Genomic DNA, 16,797 nt, shown 5'->3' with positions numbered 1-16,797 from the left:
GCAGTTACAACAGTTAGGTAAGTGAAGTTGCTATGTTTCTGTAACATCATTCTAAAATCTTACAAAGTCGTTTTAAACACCGCTTTAAATACACATTTAATTAAGAGTACAATTCTCATGATGGGTGATATCCAAAATATTAGTGTACACTTTGAGCATTGCCTTTTCATTGTAAATATAAAACTTTCATTTCCTTTTTGTTCTGGAGGCCACAGACTCATTATTTAGCCCTAGTGTTTTATATTATCTTTTTATAACAAATGTTAATTAAGCAAAGCGATGATTCTGGCATGGAGCTCACTTAACCTTAGTTGTCCAGTCTATATTTGAATAAATAATCTATTGCATGAGTTTCCTGACTGAAGAAGTATTATCTAAGACCTGGCTGAGTCTTTGAAACCTTTAAAAACATTGACTTTTAGTTGCCTTTTTTTCAAAGCAAATAAACCAAAAAAAAAAACCAAAACAAAACTTTCACAGTAACATCTACAAAATTAGATCTTCAAAATTAGATTAAAATTAGATGTTTGCCAGTGCTCTAGCCAAATACACCATATAACAAGGCTCTTGCTAATATTGCTATGCTGTGCTGTGGTGAAATAATATCCTGCATATTATGGCAGTGTGATCAACATGCAATCGGAAGTATCAAGAGAATGAACAGGGCAGAACGTGGTCTGAAGGTAATGATAGCTGTGCCACGAGTCTGCGGGAGCAACACAGAGACAATATAACACATCTAATAGTTAGGGTGGGTAAGTCACAGAGGACTGTGGTTTTGAACAGCACAACAATCCCTAAAACACATCATAGTGAAGCAAATTCACTTGCTATGTGCACTGGCTATGTCATGCTGATGCTGATAATACAATTCGTCTTGTGGCGTTGACCTGACTTGAACAAATGAGATGTCTTTGTGACATCTGTACTTGCCTCTGTGATACTGGAAAAAGGAAAAACAAAGTGAATTTGTAACTGTCAAACAGTCAGTTCCAGATTTTTTTTTGTCATTGTGCAGGAGATTATTTTCTATTTTTATTTTAATTCATATTTTAATGTTATTAGTTTTATTAAAACAGTATTAAACTGTTTGCAACTCAAAGTGTTATGAGCTATATCTGTTGAGCTTTTATTATTATTATTATTATTATTATTATTATTATTATTATTATTATTATTATTATTATGCCCTATTCAGAAAACTTTTACTTACTTAAAAAATGTTTTTTGTTTTTTTGTTTTTTTTTAACCACACTAACCAAGAACAAAATAGAAATGGAGAAGTGTAAAAACCCACTGACCTGGCTGTACACTAAATCAGCCCATACTAGTCTAAAACCCTGACTTAATGTTTGCAGGCCCAGTGCAGGTATTGCTTGGTATTGTATTAAGGGTCTGCCAAGGCAATTAAAAACTACACAGTGCGAACATCCTTTGAGCCTGAGCAGGCCATCTTCAATTCTGTCTTCTAGTTCGACTGTTTGTGTAAATGTATTGAAGAAAGTCAGTGCTGCCTATACACTTACACAACTCATACTCTTGCTGTAAATGCAAGCCCTGGTGCAAGCAACTAACGCATGTGAAAGGCGACTACAGCGAACAACAAAGACATCCCTAGTCAATAAACCACTGAGATCTGACTTACCGCTAATCAGAGACTTGTTTTTCCACCAAGGGTACAGTCTGTCCATTTTACTACCCCAAATGTTTAGCCATGAATATTACAGGGTAACAGTATCCTAGTCCATTCAGGTCATCATGTGATCAGCATGTGGAATTGGAACAGTGGAAATGGATCGATGTGGTTACATTTTGTTGAGCGGACCACATGTGTTTCCATTCTAATTCAAATGTGTGTTATCATATGTGTTTTTAAAGCTATTTACTGTTATATTCTCTGGTTAGTTCAAGGATTTTGCTCAATCTCCCGTCCCTGTCAAAATTGATGTTTTGTGTACAGTATATCATTCATTGTAGTATTTCCTTCTAAGTTAGTTGAAAATTGGTCTCATTTTTCATCTCTTACTTGATGGCTTGTGTAGTTCCTTAGATTAGAAAATCAAAAGCTCATTTTCCATTGTAGCCACACGGAGGAGCTATTACAATGCGTCCGCCTAATTCTTTTTCATAAATTACTTTCATCAAAGCATTGGGAGAAAATATGAAAAGGAAACTGATATATATATATATATATATATATATATATATATATATATATATATATATATATATATAATATATATATATATATATATATATATATATATATATATATATATATATATATATATATATATATATATATATATATATATATATATATATATATATATATATATATATATATATATATTCATTTGTCAAAACATTGTTTATGAAAATTTCATAACAATGAAACTAATTTGGATTTGTGTATAATGAAGATCTGCCTACATTTTAAAACACCAATCAATCTAGCATTTCACTGATAAACCAAAGTGAATGGCTAAGGGCTTGTTATTCTTGGTACATTTATTAAATTCTGTGGGGGAGGGGGGACACGACTATATTTACCTTGTCACCAAAAAAAAAAAAAAACATACTTTTCTCTCTCAAATGCTATCCTGGAACACAGCTGTTGAAACATTATAAAAGCATTTAACGTATATGTACCAAGATAACCCTTCAAGAAAGATGAATGATTTTTGGTTATTTGTCCAGAAGAAAAGATGTCCTTAGATTTTATTTTACACTAAAGTAGCTTTTACTGTTTTTAAAACATTGTATCAATATTCTGACCACATGATAACGGCTCATTTAGTTATATTCAATATTGGAAATTCAAGCAATGGCCACCATTTACAAATGTACATCCCTTTAACATTAGTCAATTCCTGTAATTTCTGTGTACACTACAGAAAAACTAATTGCTGTGAGTCTGTGTTGGGGTTTTATGTAGCAGCTGGGTGTCCAGTAAGAAGTCTTGTGTGTTCCAATATCCAGCAGAGACCAGGCAGCTCTGAGGGTCACATACATAAAAGATGACAGTATTTTGAGGCCAATCCACCATGTCTTTATACAGTGGGAGAAAACCAGAGTACCTGGAGAAACCCATGTGAGAGAGAACATGCAAACTCCACACAGACAGACCCCTGAGGCCAGAATCAAACCCGGGACCCTGGCGCTGTGAGACAGCAGCACTAACCACCGTGCCACCTGAATAAATTCAGTCCAAACTGATTCATTTCATTATGCTGAGAAATTCTGAAAAATAAGATTAAAATAATTACTTCATTGACAAAATTAATACATAATTATGAAGAATGAAGTATAATCATTAAAAAAAAATAGTTTAATGAAAATCTATAGTTTTTCACAGCAGTAGGATGTTTACTATAATACAAATACTGTATGCTCATTTTATTATTAATGAAGAATCCCAGAAAAACGCATATACAGGAAATATTCTACATTATCGGTGAAACCAGTTTCTCTTGATTTACTAATCCTTTTTGCTCCCACTTTCCATGGATTGGCACTATTGTAGAAATGGCTTGATGCAACAAAGCACTTTGCGTTTGCACATTGCATTCCATTTGCTGGCGTTAATTAACATTGGGCCTGGAAAGTTTTATACATTTTGCACAAGAAATCTGATACGAGCTAGTTAAAGAATTCCAATGGTATTTATTGACTCTTTGCATCATGTCTTTACATGACTTACAGGCACACTTTTTATGGTCATACGTGTCATTACTAAATGATGGACATCATTTTATTTGTAACGTGATAAAAATTGGTGATGTATCTTTATTTAGTCAACATTATATAATGATAATTATTTGAAAAACAAAAATATAATGTTCAATTAAGAAAGAGACATACTTTATAAATACCATCTGCTCTAATTCTGTTTGTGCTGTTTTGAATGTTCATCACTTAAGAAATGGCATTTAGTCAATAGGTTTAGAAGTGCTTAGGAGGCTTCTTATTCTTCAGCTCCAAACTCAATGACACTTATATAGACAGAACTAAATGATCCATGAAGTATAACTATGGACAAAAATATTGATATTTCATGCATTAGTAGCTCTGATTAGTAATGGGGTGGAATCTATTGCATCACCAGTCACTTGCTGTCTATCGAGGTGATATTTCAATCCAGTGGCAATTTTCCATAAACAACAAGTTCTGTCAACACATTTATTTGCTTTATTTTGTTTCTGTAGGTGATTAATGCACCCTTTTTAAAGGAGAAGGCTAGTTTTGGTAAAATATCCTTGCAATTACTGGGATTTATACAGGCATTAGAAATATACTGGTGAATAAATGATCAAAGGGCTCGCTCAACTCGAAAGAACACCTGGAATCTCAGTTCATTCACTTCGGGTGATCTGCTCAAAAAGATAATGCTGCATGTTACAAGAAGACCAGCACTCACTTCACAGATGACTTTATAATTTCTTTATTTCAAATGGTTAAAAAAAAAACAAAAAAAAAAAACCCGGCAGACACGCAAGCACAGACGCGTTACGGCTAGACGCCTTCCACAGTGTGTCAAATATTAGTTCCAAAACAAATCTACTTTCCTCCTGTAATCCCCACTTTCAATGTAGCCATGAGACCTTGCCAGATTGACCCTTTTGCTTCTTTGCCTCCAGTGCAGCACAGAAAGACACAGTTCTGCTGTCTACTGGAAATTACTAGAATCTGGACCTAATTTGACCTCCAAGTTTTATTGAGAAGAAACACAGCTGCCTCAATTAGAGATATTAAACAGTGTAGTCTTTGCCTAATTTAATGTAGCCAAGGAAATCCAAATCATCACATCTGTTGAAAGCACAAATGAATTAACCTTATTTGGTTTACAGAATGCTTTTTAAACTTTGTGTTTATTGGACTGTATAATTTTAACAGGTTTTTTTTAAACTATAAAGCTATATTGGTAATTACCTATAAATAACTGAGTATATCATAAGTCTTCATATGATCATTGTTTTATAGCGTCTGCCCTTGACTTGTACTTCTCCTGATTGGAATAAAATAACGTTATTCTCACTTGTGTCAATGACTATAAAGTTAAATATACAATATAATTGGGAATATATTAAAGTATTAGCAACAAACTATAATTCTCAAAAGGAATTGGATGTTCTATCCATTTTAGCTCCCTGTGTTACAAGATCAAGATCACCTTGGGGCTTCAAACTGATCCTGAATTGATAGGTTTGACACCACAGTAGTTTCTTGGATACAGCTACAGGATATATTGTGTACTGTAGCAAATTTAATTAATCTGACTTTGCAATGTGTTTTGTATTATGAAATGCAGTGCACTTTCACGTTGATCTTCTCTCTTGTGATACAATACAAATTCGGGAGCTCTGTCCCTGTTATATGGTATTCATAGAACATTGGTTACAGTTGATCAGGTATTGCTTTCAGATCTTAATGGATATATATACAGTACACTACAAATATTGCTTTAACATGTGGTATAAAGCTATATTCACAATTAAAAGTTCAATTAAAGCTGTTGACCAGTTAAAAGGAGCAGTTTAAATGGCATATTGCCTCAGACTACGTAGATCTTTCTCACATAACCTTTTTAACTTCATGATTGCTAACCATTACATCATAGACACCATTCTCCTTTTGTTCGCATAATTTACTTAAATGTTAGTATTCCAAATCGTTAATGGTACTCCTTCAATGATACATAGATCACCTTATTATGTAGCTCCCTTTACCGGCATGTCAAAAAAACCTGTCACTTGTCATTTGTTTTCTATCTGATAGGACCTTCAACATCAGCCACATCAAATGTTCTTGCTATCAGTTGTCATTTCGATTGCAGAGCTGTGATTTTAAAACTCAGTGAATTTACTTCCAGCTTTTGAACAAGACACAATAACCTAGTTTTAAAAACACCAGACTTATAGGAATAATATAAAATAAAACATATACAGTATAAACTCTCAACCTTGCAGTTTTAGTAATCAGAATTATTATGATTATGATTATTATTTATATTAATATTTCAATCTATGGGTGATTTTCCATAAACAACAAGTTCTGTCAACACATTTATTTGCTTTATTTTGTTTCTGTAGGTGATTAATGCACCCTTTTTAAAGGAGAAAGCTAGTTTTGGTAAAATATCCTTGCAATTACTGGGATTTATACAGGCATTAGAAATATACTGGTGAATGATCAAAGGGCTCGCTCAACTCGAAAGAACACCTGGAATCTCAGTTCATTCACTTTGGGTGATCTGCTCAAAAAGAAATTCTGCATGTTACAAGAAGACCAGCACTCACTTCACAGATGACTTTATAATTTCTTTATTTCAAATGGTTAAAAAAAAAACAAAAAAAAAAACCCGGCAGACACGCAAGCACAGACGCGTTACGGCTAGACGCCTTCCACAGTGTGTCAAATATTAGTTCCAAAACAAATCTACTTTCCTCCTGTAATCCCCACTTTCAATGTAGCCATGAGACCTTGCCAGATTGACCCTTTTGCTTCTTTGCCTCCAATGCAGCACAGAAAGACACAGTTCTGACACAGTTATTTATAATAATAATAATCATAATAATCATAATAATAGTCACAAATATATTGAGCCTCCTTTCTACAGACAAGAAATGTTATTATGGGGGACTCCCAAGTGGCGGATCCAGTAAAAGCTCTCCGCGTGGAGTGCAGGGCGGCGCACAATTGGCCAAACGCTGCCTGGGTCGGCAGGGGAATCCACGGCTCACCACGCACCAGTGACCCCTGCAGCCGATAGGGTGCCTGTGGTCCTGCAGTGGAGCCGCCAGATCTACATTGTCCTCCGGCACTATAGGTCTGGTGGCCTCGCTGTGGATCCACAGTGTGAAAAATGACGGCTTGGCAGGAGCACATTTCAAAAACTATTTTTCTCACATAAACACAGATAGCATTTTACATGCAGCACATGCACAATTATACAGCTGCTGAGTTGGATGAGAAGTCTAACATGCTGGATTATGTCGTGTTTTGAAAGAGCAGGATTCTCAGAATGACCTTTAATGTCAGGAATGACTGATATGCTGTGCTTCTCCAAAGTAAATACTGCCTGGGGCTGCTAGGCAGAGCTCATTTAAATTGCCCTAGACGCTGACATGTTGTTCATAATTGAATGCCTGTTTGATAGAACACAAGCTTACTTAAAATAACATAACTTAATTGAGTCCATTAAAGGTTTGTTTCCACAGTCTGGCCCAAATGCATTTGTGTCTATTTTACCTTGATGGTTTCAGGAATGCAACATTAAACTTTAGATTGATATTTCTACAGGTTTTATATCTTTTCTCATTGTACCCTATTTATTCTATGTGTTGACAATAACAACAATGTTCTCCTCAGTGAATCTTACTCTGCAGCTGATTCTTATTCTCAGAATCAATACATCAAACCAGATGAATGTGCTGGATTACTCCACAGCAATGAGGTGTTTTTTTGTATCAAGTGAAGCATATCAATTCTACAATCTATCTCTGTAGAATTTTGTAGGAACAAATTATAACATTTACAGGTTATTCAATAAAAAAATATTCATATTCTCAGGGTCTCCCTCCATCTCTTTTCTCTGACAATGAAACACACATACACTTTGGTGTATCTTTTTGTGACTGTGTATATTGTAATCATGTGCATTGATTTTCTTGGGTTATTACTGCTTCCTAATATTGAAGAGCTGGGTCTTTAGGTCGCACTTATCAATAGTACAAAGGGGACTTAAATCCAATGAACAGAAATCTTTTGAGTCGAAAGGAGATTTAAATACAGAAGTGTAATCACTGAAAAAAAAAAACTTAAAAAAAATGCAACCCTTTATATTTCTCTCTATTACTACGTAATTTATGTTGACACGAGTAACTACATATAGAATCAACATGTCTCTCTGTACAATGTAATAAATATATCCTCCTTTGGAAATAAACTATCAAAAGCACATGCACACGCTTGCAGCATATTTTCTGTGAGTATTGTCCTGTAATATGTAAGATGTAAGGTGCACACTATATATTGCAATCTATTGTAATAATCCACAGGCCAATTTAGCCTCGCCTGTTTCCTTCTAGCAGTCTACCTAGGCCAGTTACTAGCGGCTCTGGGTTGTTAAAATTGAATGGATAGTGATAGAACAACTTTTATTGTCTCACACACTTGGATAACCTTGAAAAACTTTAAGCAAGATTAACCATGGTTTTAGAATTAAACAAGCATTCATAAAATATAAGATTGCAGGGCACTTTAAATTACACTTTTCACTGACAATGCTGGAGCTGGATTTTGGAACTGCAGAGCCTTATTATTTAATGCATCTCATCCCAGTGCGATTCCCTGACAGCAGGCATTTTCATTTGCACAGTCGTTGAAGCTAGTCGATTATTTTGATTAGGTGGTTTCCTAACTTAATCCAACCCCAAACGAAGAAAACAATACCATAATTGGCTAAATGAAATGCGGCGATGTCAAAATGAATCACACACTGTTGATTGCATGCTAATCACCAGTAGTTCTGAGGTACTCATTTCAGTCTTGCCGAGTAAGGCTTCAATTTTGTTTGATGCGGTTAGTGAATATCCTCAAACTCAACTTTTTTTTTTTAACTTTAGCCCCACCTCCATAAGGCTTTTGGTTTGAATCGTTCAACTTCAGTGAACCGTAGTGCAAAGGAACCTGGTCTGCAATTGAACAAGTGAACTATCCAACCATCGAACTGTGAACCTCCACACAACAAATTGTTAGTTAAAACTACAATTCCCAGATGCCTCTTCAATCAAGTTCCAAAAATGGGAGATGGGCCTACAACTCTGATGTTACTTAAATAAAGTGTAAGATAAAGGAAAAAAGTCTAAGATACGGTTTGTTATGAAGTGAGTTAGCGAAGAGCATCTTTTGTTGTGTTTCATCCACAACTACTAAACACTCAATGGTGTCATACTATAATAAACTACAGGAAACAACTACCAGTAGCCACCTCATTAACAAAGCACAAAGCCCCTCTGAGATGCACATTCAGGCTGTCATGAGGTGAATTCACTTGCCAGCGAATTTGGTATTTTTGCATGGTATTTTTTGTGGTTTTCCCATGGTTGTACTATGCATTTATCATAAGGGGACCAGATAGCAAGACTGAAAAATCAGGACACTTTCAGTTGGCGCGGGGAGGATAGAAACCTTGTTTAATTAAACTACTGCACAAGTGACTATGTATCTTTCTTCTGTAGACAGGCTTTTTTTATTCTGTCACCTTCCTGTGTGCATTACACTTCATTAAAAACAAAAACGGAGAAGAAGAAAAACAATCCAAAGCTGTTAACTTTCTTATTTACTGTTCAGATTACAACAATGTTTTAATCAGCCTATCAGTGCATCTGTACTGGCTTTTCTGTGACTTGTACTGTACAGTAGAGGGTGGGACAAAGTCAGTGCTGCATTGTTTTGATTTAGGTTGCTAAAACCTAGTTTTCAGCATTAGACCTAAAATACCAGAAATTGATAACAAAGCAGAACAAGCAAAGCATATTTCAGATGAGGATCATGTCAAGACATTTCCCATATACTGTACATGCAGATGGAGGTAAATGTTTTGCACATCTTGTAACGTGACTTAAAGAAAATAAGATTGATCGCTATTTACCTTCATAATCACACACTAAACAAAAGGCTGCTACAGAGGCTGCTGAACAGAATGTAAAACAAACAACAGCTTTCAGAAAACAAACTGGAAAGTCAGTGCAGACAGAAAAGTATTCCTGTGTTGGTTGTACCCAAGTTATATCGGCACTACAGGTACAATCAAGCACAGCTACCTCGGTTCAAACAACGCAGTTAGAATTTTAGACCGAATATAAGCAGGTTTTCTTTGTTTGACTCGGTACTGATAAAATAAATTCCTGGATGGGACACATAACATGACAACGAACAGGCTGCATATATGGACTTTATTAAACAATGCCAGATAACAGATGTATTTTTATCCCTACCGGTTTGATGCTTCACATCCAACTTACCGCCGTGTGATGCCGCGCTTTTTTTTTTTACACAATTTACAAAATGTCTTTGTCATATGATTGAATCCCGTTTTTAGCATATTAGTGGCAGGCCCGTCAACCACACCAGCCACCATGACACTTCGCCAGTAAAACCAGATGCACCAAGTAAAACACATGACGCATACCACCTCATGTGACTGCAGGTTAATGTGATTGGATAGCCGCATAGATGCAATGCAAACAACTCTCTCGAACAACATGCCCTAAACGAGTAGAGTATGCTGTTGCACCGCGAGACAGTACAGCAGCCACATGTACAAAATTTCCTAACGAGAACATTTTTTAAAAAATCTAATTTTACGCCTGGGTTTTCAACGTTTACTTAAAAAATCGAGACAAATGGTGTCCCGATAGTACCTCAATCAGGATGTGGGACAAAGCCCCTAATATTGGGACAATCCGAATTTTATCGGGACGTCTAGTCACCCTAATTTACCATCATTTACCATGTTTATTAATATGCTTTACCATACCACCCTATTCTTTACAATGCCTTCCTATGCTTTACAATGCTTTCACGGTGCTTTATTACACTTTGCCATCTTTTATTGTGGTAAACTTTTATAAGGGCCTCACCTTTCATGAGCTCTGCAATGTAACATTTAAAGACAAAAAAAAAGCGTGAATACAAAAGTAAGATGAAAACAGTACCAAATCACTCCTCTCTGTTGAAATAAAGAAAGTAACACAGACAACAGACTGAATTCTTAATGAGATATATTTTCTTTTCTGTGTCAGATTCTTGAAGTTCTCACCACCAAGGTAAAGCAACCGCCAAGGAACAAAAGCTTACAAGATGAAAAAGATTGCCTGTCCTGGGGTTGTCAGGAGAGACAGTGTAAGTAAGACATTTCTATTCACTTTTTATCTTTTCCGCTTTGTGTTTTTTTTACATGTTTTAGAGGGTGTGTAGTAAATATTAAATTTGTCTGCTCACTAAAATTAACATCCCTGTATTAAATAAAAACAATTGCACTGCTTATTTGCCATTATTCAGCAAGATATGTTATTTATTTGTTAAAGGACAGAAATTTCAAACAACCTTTTTCATCTTTTTGTAACCAAAGTCTCCTCAGAAGATCTTTTCTTCTTCCCTGAGAGACACACTTGCACTTCACGTACTGTTGGAGTCGATGGTTGCTTGTAGCAGAGGGAGACATGCTTTTTGTATTAATAACCTCTGTGGTTCCACTCTGTATGAGGTCACAGTGAGCATGCAGTATGGCAGCGACTCCTGTGACAGAAGGTCCTAGCCATACTAGCTATGACGTGGGGGGCAGGGGGAGGGTTGTGGTGGTAACAGTCCTGGTATGTGACAGCTCTTGTGTGAAACCTACAGATTCCTTCAGTGTCAACTTTATAGGACATAAAATAATTTAAACTGCCTCTACCAGAATTACATATTTTTACAAGAGCTGTTATATCATAATATAACGTAGGTTTCTCTTAGACTTGTCGTTTACTGTAAATTATGTTTGAAATTGCCCTTCCTGCTAGCACAACATGTACATTGTTTTGGCAGGCTTATGTTCATATTTCACATTAAATACAAATAGCCACAGCCTGTTGCTGCTCTCCTTATCATTTTTCAGGCTAACTCACCATTTCCCTCTATGCTATTCTACAGTTGGAATTACTGTCATTAAACCAGAGGAAGGAAACACACAATAATAAAAGTCATGGCTAATACAAGGGTATGCCCAATCTCCCAGGTAACAAAAGTCAGAAGGGAATCTTGTTTTCTTGAGTGAGCAGTGAGAGAAGCAAACTACATTTTCAACAAAAATTTCAGAAAACGTAACTGTTATTTGAACTTTAAACTATTGAATGACGACAGTATTTATAAATCCCTCAACTGGCTACAGCACTTGCTCTATTCCTGTACTTTTTGTAAATATACCTGGTCTATTATTTCTAGCTAACATTAAGCAATGTTGCAAATCCAAAAAAAGCTCTATACATTACACGTCACAGGCATCATCATTTGAAATATATTGCAGCAGGATAAAATGCATAATACAAATATAATATTAAAAAGGAGCATTGAGCTGTAGCTGGCATTCTTATTTCTATTATGAATGCTGTCTGCATTCACTACTACACGGACGTGCTGGGTGGAGGGGAGGGCAGGTATGGCCAGGCCAGCGAGCCGCTCCCTCAGCCGGTGTAGCAGTGGTTAAATGGAGAGGGCGTAGAGCTTCCCCGACAGACAGCAACCCTGTCTGATCCCTCTCTGCACTAGGAAGAGTTGGTTCAGACAATTATTAATCTCAACAAAGCTAAAAATATTAGAATATAACATTTAATATATGAAATAAAATCAGTACCAAAACCCAATTCCTCTTGGGTGCGATTTAAAAAGCCACGGTCCATCCTGTCAAAAGCCTTCTCCTGATCAAACAACACCAGCTCAAAATCTATGTTAAAAAGTTTAGATACATTCAGAAGATCTCTGATTAAAAACTAATTATCAAAAATGAAGCGTCTTGGTACACAGTATGTCTGGTCACTGTGCACCACAGTATCCATACACTCCCTTACACGGCCGACCAGAGCTTTGTAGAATAGCTTATAATCGCAGCACAGCAATGACACAGGATGCCAGTTCTTCAGCTCACAGAGGTCTCCTTTTTTGGGTAGTAAAGTCAGTACTGCCCTTCAGCAGCTAAGAGGCAGCTCTCCCTCCGCCACACATTCATTCTGCACCTGGTACAGATAATTTCCAATGCAACTCCAGGCATGTTTATAGAATTCAGCTGGCAGTCCCTCCAGCCCAGGTGCTGTTCCATTGGAGTTTTGTATGAAGGTGATTGTGAGCTCCTCCAGTGTGATGACCATGTCCATGCCACGGCTTTCCTCCTCACCCTGGCAAGGGAGACCTTCCAACTGCTGCTCCGTATCTTGCTGTTTGAAGCCCTCAGCCCAGTACAGATCTGAATACAATTTCACCATGGCCTGACGAAGCTCCGTAGGGCTGTAGACCTCTCTCCCCCCCGGGCAGACTCAGTGTAAGTGTAACCCCCTGAATCAGCACCTTAACTGAAAACCAGCGCGGAAGGTCACTGCAAACAAATAACCCACCATGCAGCACAAAAAGCTTACTGCTTATATATATTGTGAAGGATTGGTTAGGAAAAGAATAAAATGTGAAAGGAGATTAAAACTAAAGATGGGTTAATTGATAAACTGGTAAATGATAACTGTGTGTTAAATAAGGGAGACTAAAAAGTAATTAAGTCTGGTTTAAAATAAACACTTCCTGTTTAGCAGAGACCATACTTGGGGGGCATTAGGACCCAGTAGAGGTTACTGGAGTCAGGACCAACTCCAGGTTTAGTCAATAGACTAATTAGGAAATAATTAATTATGTTTAAAAGGGTGTGTGTGTGTGTGTGTGTGTGTTTTTTTTCAACATGGGTGATGGTAGTTTGGTTGGAGAGGAAGAGATGTGATTGTTATTGCGAGTATTGTGAAACGGGAAAATAAACTATTGGAAAAGGTATTTGGATTACGATTTGGTTTTGGTGACAAGGTAACAGGCTTAGCCTGTCTCGATGGTAGGTAGGAACATCATTTATTTAGCTAGGGCCTGAGATCAGGTTAGGTTTTGTTTTGTTTATTTTCTTTTTGTTGTAAATAATAAACACAAGCTACAGCGTTTCCTGGCATCTTGTGTCTAAAGTGTTTACAGTTTACAATATACAGTGGTGAGAAAAAGTTTGTGAACCCCAGTGATAATTATGGAAATTCCATAGTTTTACCATGACAGCCTTCTTGAACCAAAACCAGTCTTTTCTTAAATATATTAACCAGTTCCATGTCTTTTGAAACAAAATGATGTATGAATTAGACAAACAATGAGTAATTAAGATTCAGGGTATGTAAAAAAGTGAACCCCTGGTTTTATCAACTCAGTTAAGGGGATAATTAGAATCATATCATATTATGTTCAAGGTATATGTGAGTCATACAGCATCAGGGCTTCTGCTTTGCCACAGTGGCTGCCAAAACAGTTAATCAAAGAATTCATCAATTCGTGCAGAAATTCATACATTAATTTGTCACTTTGTCCATCAATTCATAAATTAATTTGTCACTTTGTCCATCAATTCATAAATTAATTTGTGCAGTAAATCATCAATACAAAAAGCTAGACGGGCTTCTGTATGAGTTGATTGCTCCATGATTGGCCTGTGAATTTATGAATTAAAAGATGAATTGCCAACTGCCAGTCTTGTGCTGTGCCAAAAAGGTGTAACCACTTCTAGCTAATTGGAGCAGGTATTCAAATTTAAACCAATGAGAATCCAGTTGCAAGGAAAACTGCTTTAGCCAGTCACCTTGCAGCTTACTAGAAAAGGCATTTCAATCACCTCAGCTAGCAGGAAAAAAAAAAAAAAAGTTTTACTTCAGTGGTGTGTACTGAAGCCCTGAACAGCAGATGAAAAACTAAAACAGCAACAAAAATGTAGAATCTATCTTGTGATGAAATCTATGGAACAATCTTGATGGATTTTCATATTCTTATTAGTACCCGCTATAATGGAACACACATGTAGAATAAAGTTTAAGATTATGGATGGGCTAGGCAGGTTCTAAATGAGATTACACAAGAATTGAGGATTTTTTATTTATTTTTTAATTTAGTCGTCGCCAATAGTTTTTACCCCAGTTTTCTCACCAATTTGGAATGCCCAATTATAATCTTTTATCCCAGTTCACTGCTACAACCCCCCGGTGACTCTGGGAACGGAGGCTGAAACACGCATCCTCCGAAACATATTCCTGCCAATCTGTCATTTTTCGCACTGCGGATCCACTGCGAAGCAACCAGACCTATAGTGCCAGAGGACAACACAGAACCGGATGCTCCACTGCAGACCCGCAGGCGCCCTATCGGCCACAGGGGTCGCTGCTGCGCGGTGAACCATGGATAACCCTGCAGACCTAAGACCTCCCTACCCGGGCGGCGGTCAGCAAATTGTGCGCTGCTCCCTAGGAACCCCCAATCACAACCGGCAATGACATTGCTTTATGGATTTGAACCTGCGTTCTCAAGGCTATAGGGCGCATCCTGCCCTCCATTCGGAGCACCTTTACTGGATGTGAAGTTCAACACATTGATATCCCCTAAGTGAGTCCGTACTGCTATGAAACTACATTTTAAAAGACTTGTGGTTTATTTTGTTTTGAAGTCTCTAGCCCCCTCCAGTAACACTGAATGAATATGATCTTGAAATGGTTGTAAAAGTAAAATGACACATCTTCTGCATAAACTGATTTATAAAACAGCTGTTGCATGTGAATAACTTCATTATGAAGATGTAGGAACTCTACCTTGCATGCTGAAAAATAATTGTGACTCCTCAAAGTCTGCTTTCTCTATTATGCACACTGCCTGAATCTGATTATGTTGCAGGGAATGTACACCTACTGCCTACTTTTCTGGGGTGCTGAATAACAGGGGGCTATTTATACATTCAGAGAAGGCTTTTGGAGATCTGGACAGCATTCATCCTGCTTTTTTGTTCTCTAAACTTCTTCGACAGCTAGAGTGTGCTTGGCATACATACTCTAATTAGAAAATGTGGGTAAAAGGTTTTTAGCCAAAAGATAATGAATTATCTGTCTCATGGACTTTCTTATACAAAATCTTCTGTTGTGGCAATCGAGACCAAGGGCTTCATTTAAATTAATTTCCAGTGAACTCAGTGTGTATTAAATTAGATTAAATTAGTCTCTTGTGCAAGTTATCACCTTATTATCAACCATTAATCTTCTTTTTTTTTGTAATTTTCCCTCTATGGACCTCATTTATTAAGGGGCGCTAAAGATTAGCATTCATGTTAATTTAAATTACATTAGTTAGTGCCCAATTTACGATTGCAAATAGCGAGCACACTATTAATTAATGCACACGCTAATTGACACGCATAAAATGTTGTGCTCCACAATTTAGTAATGACTAGGTGAATTTTATGATAATGTATTTAAATGAGGCACCCAGCTCAGACTGATGAGCTGTATTCACATGGTATTTAGTAAAGGCTATTAACTGCAGTGCACCTTAAATTGATTGCTAATTATTGCTGACAGTCGTATGGTTAGGCTCCAAAGAGCTGCAGAAGATTAAGTGAAAGTATCTCAAAGAAATGTACAATAAGTATTGATTTCAAGTCTGATTTAAACACAGCCCAGCCTGCAAATGCCACTGACCAGTACAGGATTTCCAAGCTGTCAGAGAGTGAACTGGGTCTCCTATAAAAGGCTGATTCATTTTGGTGATGCTCATTTTTAGAACACGTAGGAAAACTTTGAAGCTATTCTTTGTTTCAGTATTAACTGAAAATGTATGGATGTCTTGTTGTGTGATCTGATCATTATTAGGAGAAGTTCATGCTTAAACCCACTCTTATTATGACAAGTGCTCTATAAGACCATTGTCAATCACATGTTCTCAAATAGAATCATCTTAATTATTTTACTTAATGTGCCCAATTATATTCCCCCTGATTTTCTCTCCAATTTGGAATGTCCAATCATTTTGCCCCTCACCGTAGCAACTCCTCACACACAGCTCAGGAGAACTGAAGGTTCAGTAGGCGTCCTCTGATCCCACGACCAAGCCAACTTCCACTCTTACACCCAACAACTCGAGAGCAAATGTCAGTGAGCTACCAACCTCTGGAGGACAAAGGCCAGCCCTGCAGGTGTCTGCTTTTGAGCT

At 36.9% G+C, this 16,797-nt stretch overlaps 1 protein-coding gene across 2 annotated transcripts in view; it reads left to right on the top strand.

Moving 5' to 3' along the window:
• The window catches only part of LOC121316796 (cAMP-specific 3',5'-cyclic phosphodiesterase 4D-like), a 373,613-nt gene that overhangs the window by 24,212 nt on the left and 332,604 nt on the right, over positions 1-16,797 (top strand). For both annotated transcript variants that reach the window (XM_041252005.1, XM_041252014.1), the window contains exon 2: positions 10,809-10,908. In XM_041252005.1, the coding sequence (XP_041107939.1) occupies positions 10,867-10,908 (42 nt within the window). In that variant the 5' untranslated portion in view covers positions 10,809-10,866. The remainder of the gene's footprint in view (positions 1-10,808; positions 10,909-16,797) is intronic.

Source organism: Polyodon spathula, chromosome 1, assembly GCF_017654505.1.
Source record: "Polyodon spathula isolate WHYD16114869_AA chromosome 1, ASM1765450v1, whole genome shotgun sequence".
Classification (NCBI taxonomy): domain Eukaryota; kingdom Metazoa; phylum Chordata; class Actinopteri; order Acipenseriformes; family Polyodontidae; genus Polyodon; species Polyodon spathula.
Note: the sequence above shows the minus strand (reverse complement) of the source record. Positions and strands in the feature narration are given on the sequence as shown.